This window comes from Watersipora subatra, chromosome 8 (assembly GCF_963576615.1).
Source record: "Watersipora subatra chromosome 8, tzWatSuba1.1, whole genome shotgun sequence".
In the NCBI taxonomy this organism is placed as follows: domain Eukaryota; kingdom Metazoa; phylum Bryozoa; class Gymnolaemata; order Cheilostomatida; family Watersiporidae; genus Watersipora; species Watersipora subatra.
Window position 1 is genome coordinate 38,851,240 of NC_088715.1, and position 14,486 is coordinate 38,865,725.

General features: G+C 35.7%; 1 protein-coding gene across 2 annotated transcripts in view; it reads left to right on the top strand.

Annotated features, from left to right (window-relative positions):
- LOC137401656 (uncharacterized) overlaps positions 1–14,486 on the top strand; it is a 66,402-nt gene that overhangs the window by 37,359 nt on the left and 14,557 nt on the right. For both annotated transcript variants that reach the window (XM_068088111.1, XM_068088112.1), the window contains exons 8-12: positions 1,726–1,829; positions 4,703–4,810; positions 8,105–8,330; positions 9,062–9,258; positions 10,532–10,695. In XM_068088111.1, the coding sequence (XP_067944212.1) occupies positions 1,726–1,829; positions 4,703–4,810; positions 8,105–8,330; positions 9,062–9,258; positions 10,532–10,695 (799 nt within the window). The remainder of the gene's footprint in view (positions 1–1,725; positions 1,830–4,702; positions 4,811–8,104; positions 8,331–9,061; positions 9,259–10,531; positions 10,696–14,486) is intronic.

Sequence of the window (14,486 nt, forward strand, 5' to 3'; positions counted from 1 at the left end):
AGCTAGAATCAAAATTTTTTTTGCAAAATAACTGTGAGAATTTTCTCCTTCTGTTAATGCAGATAACTCTAAATCTTATAATCCCGACCTAACCATGGTTTTTGTGATCATGACACATTTAGCATATGCAATCGCGAAAAGGATATAAAGTATATGGTGAAAACGATGGGTGTGATTAGAATGGCTTGTGCCTTGCGTAGCCTTGTTGTCTCGCACGGTTAGCAGACTTCCCATTTGAATGTCGTGAGTTCAAGTCCAGTACGAAGGTGTTTTTTCGTTGTTAATTCTTATCGCTATGACTGGACAAACGAATGACAGACAAACTCTGAGATTTTGATGTATAAATATACACTAGCTGTGCTACTCGGCGTTGCCTGGGTATTAAAAAATTCTTTGGACAGAAAATTGGTTTGTATTTAACATTTAACAACATTTGCCATTCTAACTTTCAAACTACATATCATTGGAGAAGTGTTTTGTGTAGTTGAAATAAATAAAAAGAGAAATTAAAAACAATTGTAAATGTTTTCAAACCATTGTAAATTTAAAGTTTCATAACTTTCAGCGACGTATATCTTTTAATAACGTGCTGTGGAACCTCGGTTCGAAAACCAAGTTGTTGAGATCCGAAACAATTTTTCTCATTATAATGAATGTAAGTAAATTTTAATCCATTCCAAGGCGAGGAATCAACTTTGGTAAAGTATTTTTTCAACATTTACACCATAAACTGTACTGTATACTATAAATAAATAATAACAGGTAGATATAGATCGTGTTTAATTTTTATGAAAGGTTTTCTATTTATGATGGTGGAAAAACAAAACAAAAGTAAACATTCCGTATGTTTTGTTCTTAAAACATCAAAAACATTAAAGGTTAAGATACAACAACACAAGTTGCAGAAATTGATAATGAAACAGCTGAAAATACAACAGATGAGTTACATCAAAAATCGTAAGAAACGGAAAATATAAACAGCAATGGCACGTTTACTTCACATCTTTGAAAGATAATCCTCCAAAACAATTTAGGGTAACTCGACTGGAGGGGTTATCTCTCTAGCAATTCTGTTCGGTAAATCTTTTTATCCCAGATGACTCCTCCCTTTTTGTAAATAATTTATGAAGCGTAAATTTCTTCTTCCTTTGTTAACGAATGTTTGCATGCTGTTACCAGAGCTGTTCCAATCTCAATGCGCATGCTCTCGAATTTATGTTCTAGATCCGAGATGAACAAATATCAAAATCTTTGATTAATAACCAAGTTGTTCGAGAAAGGAAGCGTCCAAGAGCCAAGGTTCCATTGTATATAATCAGTACACAAATCGCCAAATTTAATGTTTGAAATAAATCATTGTCGATATCGTGGGGCTGAATGAATTAGCCCTAACGAAAAAAGAAGAATAAGCATCGCGTTGCATATACTTAGGTCCCAAAATATTTCTGAACAGAAGCATCGTAATTCGTGGAAGCAAGGTTAAAATAATTAGCATGCACAGGGTGTATCCGTTATATGAAAATGTATCTCAAGACTATGGTGTTCTAGCTCAGCGGTAGAACGTTCAGATTAAAAAATTGTTAATGCATTTGTCATGAGTTCAAACCCATCAGAATGTGGAATTGCAATATCAAGATTTTAAGATCTATAGTCGGAATGCAGAGAGACGACAAAAGACAGGTGACATACTTTTAGAAATATTTATAGATATACATGTTATTACAGCAGTGGAGCCTGCATTCACCACGGATGAGGTTGCCAAGCTGAAGCAAGATCTCGATGAAGCTTATAATAAAGCGCAAGAGTTCTGCCAAAAAGCTGATGCTCAGGTGTCTCACTATAATTGTCAAAGTTTTGAGCTGGATGAGCTGACTCAGACTGGAATACACTGACACAAACTTGACTACACTGACTCAAACTGGAGTACACTGATTCAGACAGGAGTATACTGAATCAGACTAGAGTATACTGACTCAGACTGGAGGTATACTGACTCAGACTGAAGGTATACTGACTCAGACTGGAGGTATACTGACTCAGACTGGAGTATACTGACTCAGACTGGAGTATACAGACTGGAGGTATACTGACTCAGACTGAAGGTATACTGACTCAGACTGGAGGTATACTGACTCAGACTGGAGTATACTGACTCAGACCGAAGTATACTGGCTCAGACCAGAGTATACTGATTCAAACTGGAGTATACTGACTCAGACTGAAATATACTGACTCAGACTGGAGTATACTGACTCAGACTGGAGTATACTGACTCAGACTGGAGTATACCAACTCAGACTGGAGTATACCGACTCAGACTGGAGTATATCGACTCAGACTGGAGTACACCGACTCAGACTGGAGTACACTGATTCAGACCGGAGTATACTGACTCATACTGGAGTATACCGACTCAGACTGGAGTATACCGACTCAGACTGGAGTATACCGACTCAGACTGGAGTACACCGACTCAGACTGGATTACACTGATTCAGACCGGAGTATACTGACTCATACTGGAGTATTCTGACTCAGACTGGAGTATACTGACTCAGACTGGAGGTATACTGACTCAGACTGGAGTATACTGACTCAGACCGGAGTATACTGACTCCACTACTGATATATACTGATCAGATTGTAAAATAAGACCAAAACAGTTGGTGACTAATAACCAATAAAAAGTATTTTTATTGTCTCATCTCCTTTACATAAAAACAACCAAATTGATATGTAGCCTTGCTGTTACAGGCAAGATGAACTGCTCACATGTGTAGGTCAAAAAACATGCATAGCTAGTCAAACCTAAATTTTCTTTAATCTAAATTACCTTAAATTTCACTTGTTTGTATACACTTTTACGTTTTAACTTCATATTTTTTAAATATTTTATTTTTAGTTATCACGGCTGATTTCTCGATTTTCACCCACATCAGGTCTTTTTTTGCTGCATTTCTCTTTTACTTTCTTCACGCTGAGCTACTAAAGAACTTGGAAGATTTCTCTAAGAGTTTATTTGAAGTTGTTTGCTCATGGTTTTATTACTTGTAATTATGCTTTAAAAGAAGCATTTTCTTTTTTCATCACTGCTGCCACCCTCACTTGTTTTTATGGAGTACATTATATTTAAACTAAAAAATACCAAGTACAGTGAACCTCCGCCATACGACACTAATTTGTTGCGGTGTTGACATCATAAGACGAAAATGTCGTATAGTGTCGGTATAGAAGGCTATAGAAACCTATCGTACTTAACTAATGCAAACGCCTCCTGGTAAAAAACATCAAAATTTTATATACTTAGTGCGCATATAAAAAACCAGTAAGAAGCTAGCAAGCTAACCTTAGTAACTGTAATTACCTGCAGTAACTTCAGTGTATTTTGTGTGTTTAGTGGTTACAGTTTGCTTATGATTATGGTTATGATTCATCTTCCTTTAACGTCATTACCGATTGTAGGACTCATGGCTAACGAATTAAAGGCATATATGCAGTCAAATAATTATATAAGTATAGTCTATTAAGGTTTATAGTAAATATTATATTAAACTCAAAAATGCACAATAAACTTTCATTTTCGCTTACTTTTCACTAATTCTCGTTTCACTCACACATATTAAGCATTTATCAAACGTGTGAGAATGTAACACTGTGAGAGAAAGCGGGAATTGTATCTTTTTCAGGCATTGGGAAAAGGAGTATGACCAATAGCATACCGTATAGCTATATGCTATATAGAATAGCTATATAGCATATATATATGATATATAGCTATGTAGCATATTGCTATAACAATAGCATAGCATATAGCAGCATCACATTGTCTTGACGTATTCAGCGCACCGTTCACCAAATTTGAAACTTTGAATTTTGAGAGACATTCTCGTTGATGTATGTGGTGAAAAAAATGCCGTAATGATTGGACAAAAAATACCGTGACTCAAGGCTGACGTGTAGTGTGTAGGTGTGTGTAGTGTGTAGGTGTGTGTCGGTGTGTGTAGGTGTGTAGGTGTATGTAGGTGTGTAGGTGTATATGTCATATATATATGAGCGTATGAAGTCATATATAGTAACTTACTATCAGTCTCTGCTAATAAATAGATTCAGAAAGATGTACTTTGAATACTCGCAAAACTAACTTCTTTGTGTATCCATCTTTGTACATATAGGGGATGTATCAGTGTACATATAAGGAATGTATCAGTGTACATATAGGGGATGTATCAGTGTACATATAGGGGATGTATCAGTGTACATATAGGGGATGTATCAGTGTACATATAGGGAATGTATCAGTGCACATATAGGGAATGTATCGGTGTACATATAGGGGATGTATCAGTGTACATATAGGGAATGTATCAGTGTACATATAAGGAATGTATCAATGTACATATAGGGGATGTATCAGTGTACATATAGGAAATGTATCAGTGTACATATAGGGGATCTATCAGTGTACATATAGAGAATGTATCAGTGTACATATAGGGAATGTAGCAGTGTACATATCGGGGGTGTTCTAGTCAGGAATTATGCTCATTGCTCTAGTGCTGTGAAATTTCACTCTGCAACCAACTTTTGAACTGAGTGTACAATAAATCGAGAAAAGATACTGACAGATATCGTTGCCATCTTTATCTCTCTATCTACACGCTTATCTGTTTGTTAGTTGGTTTATTTAGGAAGACTTCTTTTAGATATTGTGTCATGCTACATTGCTAAACTGCCTGGAAGAGCATGCTGAAGTGTTGAAAGGCCGAATCAAACAGTACAAGAAGGGAAAAGTTGAACTTTGCCGAAACAAGGTAAGTCATCTTACATGAACTTGTATGAACTGCAGTCTTTCCGTCTTATTTATATACATTTTTAAATAGCGGCGCTAGCTCTAATGATTTTAGGTAAATAGCGGTGAGACTGTGTGGTTCATGTTGTTACAAATACATGTAGGCCTACCAGATATATGTGTCGCGGTCACAGAAACCATGGTTAAGTCGCAAATCACGAAGTTGAGTTATCCGACTTTGAAGTTGCACCAACTGAATTTATAATATTGGTAACTATTTTTGTAACATGTTCATCTGGACCAATCAAAAAGGGATCTTTCTGAATCTGAAATCAGTTTAACCAATAGAAGTTTTCAACCCTCGGAAAAACCCTGTTAAAACCGTTGCTAAGCTAAACAGGAAGTACTGAAAAATGGCGTCCGATAAATATAATCGTTTTAAAGATAACTCTGACATTTTGGACACTTGTAATCAGTACTTTGCTATTCCAACTGATGTCAAAAGCAGTAAAAGTAAAGGGAATTACGATGATAATTTCCTAACAATTCTTAAAAGATTATTACATTATTTAATCATAAGAATAATTTTTCGATTTTATAGGATTATTATCAGATTTAATTATAAGAATAATTATTCGAATTTCCAAGATCGAAGTATATAGTGACCGATAGTGTGCAATATGTTACTGTTGTTACTTTTTTAAAGATTTTGCTGATGATTTGGCTGTGCCCGATATCGCGGTACTGCCAAGCCGTTTTAAATATCTACAAAATTAAGTAATACATTTTTTTATAAATATACAGCTATTTTTGTGACAACCAGCTAAAATCTGTTTAGATTTTTGAATTCAGCATAATTTTTTGAATAGAAACACTGAAATCTAGATGAATATCACAACCTCTTGATATTGGTTGCTATGACGTTTTGAAATGTAAACAAAATTGGGCATTGGTTTTCGTTTCTCAAACTTTAACACCAGTTTTCTCGGAACTATGTTTTCGCACTAATGGTAAACGCGCATTCCGTTTATTGACCATGAAATCTGCTGTAATTCAGCTAGAATCAAAAAAATGTTGCAGAATAACTGTGAGAACTTTCTCTTTCTGCTAATGTAGATAACTCCAAGTCTTGCAATCCCGACTTAACCATGGTTTCTGTGATCATGACCCATATGTCTTTGATCCAATGCTTACAGTTAAGTTTTTTTGTAAGCTGAATGTGTTTCTGTGTTTTAGTTTCTGCCAAATCATTAAAAATCAGCAAAGCGCGTAGAGAAATACAACCCCATGTGTAGAGTCGTAACGTGTAGAGTCATGACGTGTAGGGTCGTAACGTGTAGAGTCGTAACGTGTAGAGTGGTAACGTGTAGAGTCGTAACGTGTAGAGTCGTAACATGTAGAGTCGTATTGTGTTGGGTCATAACCTGTAGAGTCGTAATGTGTAGAGTCGTAACGTGTAGAGTCGTAACGTGTAGGGTCGTAACCTGTAGAGTCGTAACGTGTAGAGTCGTAACCTGTAGAGTCGTAACGTGTAGAGTCGTAACGTGTAAAGTCGTAACGTGTAGAGCCGTAACGTGTAGAGTCGTAATTGTAACTGTGTGGTGAAAGTACGGCTCTTACCGTTCTGTAAGAGGAAGTTGGTGTAAGAGAAAAAGACCCCAAATAGCCTTTTTATGTCTATTACTCACTCACCAATTTTATTGTCCTTGATTTATTAAAACTATATTTAATTACAATATTCAAAACTGTGCTTAATTAAAATATTGTTATGTTCAGGTTCTGAGGGTCGTGAGAGTTGTGTCGGCTTTTTGTGTGTTCGATCAGCACCGGTAGAAGTTTGGCAGTGGGATCGGACTGGTGGGATCGGACTGTCTTCGGTAGCCAGCCCTCTGTCTTAACACATTTTTACTTTCGATGCTTACCCTCCGTCCAAGCTTGGCATTATGGTTTTTGAAATCCAACGAGCGACACACAGCTGATGATTGATGAACAATTTTTTCTGATCAGAAAATTTTGACACTGATTCCGTTTATTAGTTTGGTTGGATTACTTGAATTAGCTCTGTGAGTGTTTTTTAAAAACAGTAAAAGCTTTGTGTCGATAATTTTTCATCTTTTATAAAATAGTTCTTTTTGTGTAGCAGTGGAAGAACTTGTGGTAAACGATTGTTCAATTGTAGATTTTACGGTTTTGGTGTTGATTCACTACAACAGCAACGACTCATCTCCAAAGCAGTGATTTAATTCCACCTTTATTTGATTTAATTTAGTGATTTAATTTCCACTCGATAGCTTCTAAACTAGTATGAAGTGCTATACTTTCACTGAATTTATAAATTGAACTGGACAATAAATGTTCACTACCTTGACAATACATGGTCACTACCTTGACACTACATGGTCACAACATTGACAATACATGGTCACTACCTTGACAATACATGGTCACTACCTTGACAATACATGGTCACTACCTTGACACTACATGGTCACTATTTTGACAATACATGGTCACTACCTTGACACTACATAGTCACTACCTTGACAATACACGGTCACTACCTTGACAATACATGGTCACTACCTTGACAATACACGGTCACTACCTTGACAATACATGGTCACTACCTTCACAATACACGATCACTACCTTGACACTACATGGTCACTACCTTGACAATACATGGTCACTACCTTGACAATACACGGTCACTACCTTGACAATACACGGTCACTACCTTGACAATACATGGTCACTACCTTCACAATACACGGTCACTACATTGACACTACATGGTTACTACCTTGACAATACATGGTCACTACCTTGCCAATACATGGTCACTACCTTGACAATACATAGTCACTACCTTGACAATACATGGTCACTACCGTGACAATGCATGGTCACTACCGTGACAATACATGGCCACTACCTTGACAACACATGGTCACTCTCTTCACAATACATGGTCACCACCTTGACACTATATGTTCACTACCTTGATAATACACGGTCACTACATTGACAATATATGGTCACTCCCTTCACAAAATCATTATACACTATATATACCAGTGTATACATCATTATACACTATATATACCAGTGTATACATCCTTCTACACTCTATATACCAGTGTATACATCCTTATACACTATATATACCTGTGTATATATCCTTCTACACTATATATACCAGTGTATACATTCTTATGCACTATATATACCAGTCTATACATCCTTATACACTATATGTATATACTAGTGTATACACCCTTATACACTGAGTCGCTGTTACCATGTCTACTTGCAGCTTGATGACATTGAGCAAGCTCTTGCTTCCAAAGAGGTCGAAATACGCAAATATCTGCAACCAGTTCATCGTCTCACTGGTGAAATGGATTCAGCCATAACGCAAGGTTCTTCCGCTTTGCACAGCTTGCTGGGAGAGTCTCCCGGAGTCACTGCTATAGCTGAGGCACAACGCTGTGCTTTTCATTTGAAGGACCTCAACAATAGCGTGAGGAGGCAGGACATAGGTAAGGTTTAACGGAATTTTGAAACGCAGCCTTTTAATAATGTGTTCAAATCTTCTTTTAGCTGTCGTTGGCCTTGGCCATCTAGAAACCCAAAGGTAAAGTAATTACCCAAGTACAGTACGCGCCTCTACAACATAAATAATCCGTTCCAGTAATGTTTACATTATAGGGATTTTACATTATAAGATAAGTTAAATACATGTAAATTGCCTAATCCATTTCACGACCTTTCCAAATTCAGCTCTTTGGGCATACAAAAAGGAAAAACTTGAATTTTTTAATTTGTGAGCTGTAATGCAACTGCAACATGAAAGTACTAGCAATATCAGGATTGCAAACTCATAATTCATTTTGGTTGCTAGTTAGTGGTCACCCACAATTAACCGCTTGTATTGTGTACACTTTATTGTTGGTGATGATGTCATAACAGCTAGTTGTTGCGGTCCATCACGCAGCTAAAATTTGAGTTAGGCAATAGTATGGCTCGTCTCAAGTGTGGAATTAGGTAAAAAAATGGAAGCTTTAGAGCTATTGTGTTGAAACAACCACTTGCTTTCGATTTGTTATCACATTCAGCAGATTAACTGAAAATAAATTTAGATTTTAGATACAAGTGATACAGTGCATAAGGTTTGACAGGGATTTGCAGCATTAGTAAATTTCGTCTTTCTCTTTAAGAATATGGCTGTCATCATAAAAAGTCTATTCACGTTTTCATTTGTTGGTCACAGATCTGGAGGACAGTAGCAGCATCCGCCGAGGAGACTCAGTGAGACTCAAACGGAATTTGGACTTGTGGAAAAATATGGAGGAATTTTTGCAAGAAAAAGTGTCTCACAAAAGTGTCGGTGTGTTCTTTGGTATTTCAAAAGAGGAGATCCCAAATCCAAATTTCTGGTTATTTGGCCTTTCTCAGCAGAAGACAACGGTATTTAAACCAATCAGCTTGTGTGACTATGAGTTGGCCTTCTGCATGTTCTTAGGTCTTGAAAACACCTATTCAACAGAATTCAAAAGTATAGATTATTCAACAGTGTTATTACTAATTTGGAATGTTTTATAGTTATATCTAGTATTCTTGTCGCATCTCAAGTTTCTTGTATGTTTGAACACCCGTATGTCGAGAAATGACCCTATAATCTATATATAACCTATATATAGTTGATATCCCTAAATTTCATTTTCTCTCCCAAGTTTGGCAAGAGAGAAGACGATATTTTTAGGAGCTATTATAGGAGGTATAGATTATAGGAGGTAAAGATTATAAGAGGTATACATTATAGGATGTATAGATTATAGGAGGTATAGATTATATGAGGTATAGATTATAGGAGGAACAGACTGTAGAATGTATAGATTATAGGAAGTATAGATTATATGAGGTATACATTATAGGATGTATAGATTATATGAGCTATAGATTATAGGAGGTATAGATTATGAGGTATAGATTATAGGAGGAATAGATTATAGGAGGTATATAATATAAGAGGAATAGATTATAGGAGGTATAGATTATAGGAGGTATATAATATAGGAGGAATAGATTATAGGAGGTATAGATTATAGGATGTATAAATTTTAGGAGGTATAGGTTATAGGAGGTATAGATTATAGGAGGTATAGATTATTGGAGGTATAGATTATATGAGGTATAGATTATAGGAGGTATAGATTATAGAAGGTATAGATTATAGGAGGAATAGATTATAGGAGGTACAGATTTTATGAGGTATAGATTATAAGAGGTATAGATTATAGTAGGTACAGATTATAGGAGGTATAGATTATAGGAGGTATAGATTATAAGAGGTATAGATTATAAGAAGTATAGATTATAGAAGGTATAGATTATAGGAGGTATAGATTATAAGAGGTATAGATTATAGGAGGTATGTATTATAGGCGGTATAGATTATAGGAGGTATAGATTATAGAAGCATCTGCTGTACACATAAAAAGTGATCTGTTACTTTAACTATAGTGAATTATTGGAGCATAAGAATGACAGGAGGTAAGAGGGTAACTTTGCTGAGGGGATTATGACTTATAACTTAGAGTATACAAAGAGAGTGTTTATGGCAGAATAATATGTGAACGAGTATTACTTTTGTGGCTACTGCTGTTGCGTAGTCGATTACCTTGTGTAATGCCATTATATTTCCATCTTTCATCCGACTAGTAAACTAGTTTCTGTACAGATTTTAGTTCAGTTTCCTGAATGTCTGAACTGGGAGAGACAAACACTGGCTATTGAGAAAGCACTGACCAAGGGTCCCATGCCTGTAGTGGGCGATAAAGTAAAGCTCAACTCTTCAGCACACCAATATACTGATGACGAGGATGAATATCTTCCCAAAGACAGGTAAACCTGTGATATATTCACTTTCATTCAGTTTTTAAGACTTCCAAGCCCGGGTCCAAGATAATAGGAGGAATTGTCTTCTCACTTGCTACCAAACCTGAGTAAACTCGGTTGTGAAGTTTCGCAGTGTTTTCCTGCACTTCTGGTTTATGTAGGCTAATGACATTTAGCTTGTCTTCTGCGCAGGAGAATTCGTTTTCAGCAGAATTTTGAAGCTTGAAGCCGATTAAATTATTAGCTCTCAAGATTTCGCAGTAATACTGAGGACACATGTAACCAACTTAAAAATGGAAAACAGCTGCTGACAGGACGTTAGTTTTGTATGAAGCAGTTTGAAATAGTTTGTAATGAACAACTAGAAATAGTTCGTAATGAACGACTAGAAATAGTTCCTAATGAACGATTAGAAATAGTTGGTAATGAATGATTAGAAATAGTTGTTAATGAACGATTAGAAATAGTTGGTAATAAACGATTAGGAATAGTTGGTAATGAACGATTAGAAATAGTAGTGAAAGATTAGAAATAGTTGGTAATGAACAATTAGAAATGTTTGGTAATGAACGATTAGAAATAGTTGGTAATGAACGATTAGAAATAGTTGGTAATGAACGATTAGAAATAGTTGGTAATGAACGATTAGAAATAGTTGGTAATGAACGATTAGAAATAGTTGGTAATGAATGATTAGAAATAGTTGGTAATGAACAATTAGAAATAGCTGGTAATGAACGATAAGAAATAGTTGGTAATGAACGATTAGAAATAGTTGGTAATGAACAATTAGAAATAGTTGGTAATGAATGATAAGAAATAGTTGGTAATGAACGATTAGAAATAGTTGGTAATGATCGATTAGAAATAGTTTGTAATGAACGATTAGAAATAGTTGGTAATGAACGATTAGAAATAGTTGGTAATGAACGATTAGAAATAGTTGGTAATGAACGATTAGAAATAGTTGGTAATGAACGATAAGAAATAGTTGGTAATGAACGATTAGAAATAATTGGTAATGAAAGATTAGAAATAGTTGGTAATGAACGATTAGAAATAGTTGGCGATGAACGGTTAAAAATGGTTGGTAATGATCGATTAGAAATAGTTTGTAATGAACGATTAGAAATAGTTTGTAATGAACGATTAGAAATAGTTGGTAATGAACGATTAGAAATAGTTGGTAATGAACGATAAGAAATAGTTGGTAATTAACGATAAGAAATAGTTGGTAATGAATGATTAGAAATAGTTGGTAATGAACGATTAGAAATACTTGGTAATGAACGATTAGAAATAGTTGGTAATGATCGATTAGAGATAGTTTGTAATGAACGATAAGAAATAGTTGGTAATGAACGATAAGAAATAGTTGGTAATGAATGATTAGAAATAGTTGGTAATGAACGATTAGAAATACTTGGTAATGAACGATTAGAAATAGTTGGTAATGATCGATTAGAGATAGTTTGTAATGAACGATAAGAAATAGTGGGTAATGAACGATTAGAAATAGTTGGTAATGAACGATTAGAAATAGACAAAGCTTTTTCTCCGCAACAAGAACTTTAAACTAAAACTATTCATACCAAATATACACACTATATTAGACTCGGATTACCGAAATCACCTGGTTTCTTTGGTTGCCTCCGAAGCATCGCTTACTCTGCTTTGATTTCTGTTGATTACTGGAGTTCTACAAGTTTGAAGCATAAAAATAGTATTCAGTTGAAGAGAAACTGTGTTATCCCAAGTACTTTATTCCCAAGTACTTTACTCCCAAGTACTTTACTCCCAAGTACTTTACTCCCAAGTACTTTACTCCCAAGTACTTTACTCCCAAGTACTTTACTCCCAAGTACTTTATTCCCAAGTACTTTACTCCCAAGTACTTTGCTCCCAAGTACTTTACTCTCAAGTACTTTACTCCCAAGTACTTTATTCTCAAGTACTTTACTCCCAAGTACTTTACTCCCAAGTACTTTATTCTCAAGTGCTTTACTCCCAAGTACTTTACTCCCAAGTACTTTACTCCCAAGTACTTTACTCCCAAGTACTTTACTCCCAAGTACTTTACTCCCAAGTACTTTACTCCCAAGTACTTTACTCCCAAGTACTTTACTCCCAAGTACTTTGAAGAGTAGTGAACGATGTTGGCTCCATCGATGCCAATTGATGGGGAATTGTTGATATGGTCAGCAGTCCTGCTTCTATACACAGGACTAGATGAATTCCCAGCCTTGCAGGCTTATTACAAAGTTTTTGCGCAAAAACTTTATTTTGAATCGTTATTTAAAATATTTGAAAGCTCGAGGCAAACAGATTGATGAAAAGAGATTCTTACTTCTTATGCTACGCATTCGTTCAAGATTTAAAATAGGTTGTAACCCGTGGCAGGTAATATAGCTAGTTATAAACAGTGGCAGGTAATGTAGCTAGTTATAAACAGTGGCAGGTAATGTAGCTAGTTATAAACAGTGGCAGGTAATGTAGCTAGTTATAAACAGTGGCAGGTAATGTAGCTAGTTATAAACAGTGTCAGGTAATGTAGCTAGTTATAAACAGTGGCAGGTAATGTAACTAGTTATAAACGGTGGCAGGTAATGTAGCTAGTTATATACAGTGGCAGGTAATGTAGCTAGTTATAAACAGTGGCAGGTAATGTAGCTAGTTATAAACAGTGGCAGGTAATGTAGCTAGTTATAAACAGTGGCAGGTAATGTAGCTAGTTATAAACAGTGGCAGGTAATGTAGCTAGTTATAAACAGTGTCAGGTAATGTAGCTAGTTATAAACAGTGGCAGGTAATGTAACTAGTTATAAACGGTGGCAGGTAATGTAGCTAGTTATATACAGTGGCAGGTAATGTAGCTAGTTATAAACAGTGGCAGGTAATGTAGCTAGTTATAAACAATGCCAGGTAATGTAGCTAGTTATAAACAGTGGCAGGTAATGTAGCTAGTTATAAACAGTGTCAGGTAATGTAGCTAGTTATAAACAGTGGCAGGTAATGTAGCTAGTTATAAACAGTGTCAGGTAATGTAGCTAGTTATAAACAGTGGCAGGTAATGTAGCTAGTTATAAACAGTGTCAGGTAATGTAGCTAGTTATAAACAGTGCCAGGTAATGTAGCTAGTTATAAACAGTGTCAGGTAATGTAGCTAGTTATAAACAGTGGCAGGTAATGTAGCTAGTTATAAACAGTGTCAGGTAATGTAGCTAGTTATAAATAGTGTCAGGTAATGTAGCTAGTTATAAACAGTGGCAGGTAATGTAGCTAGTTATAAACAGTGGCAGGTAATGTAGCTAGTTATAAACAGTGGCAGGTAATGTAGCTAGTTATAAACAGTGTCAGGTAATGTAGCTAGTTATAAACAGTGGCAGGTAATGTAGCTAGTTATAAACAGTGGCAGGTAATGTAGCTAGTTATAAACAGTGTCAGGTAATGTAGCTAGTTATAAACAGTGGCAGGTAATGTAGCTAGTTATAAACAGTGGCAGGTAATGTAGCTAGTTATAAATAGTGTCAGGTAATGTAACTAGTTATAAACAGTGGCAGGTAATGTAACTAGTTATAAACGGTGGCAGGTAATGTAGCTAGTTATATACAGTGGCAGGTAATGTAGCTAGTTATAAATAGTGGCAAGTAATGTAGCTAGATATAAACAGTGGCAGGTAATGTAACTAGTTATAAACGGTGGCAGGTAATGTAGCTAGTTATATACAGTGGCAGGTAATGTAGCTAGTTATAAATAGTGGCAGGTAATGTAGCTAGTTATAAACAGTGGCAGGTAAT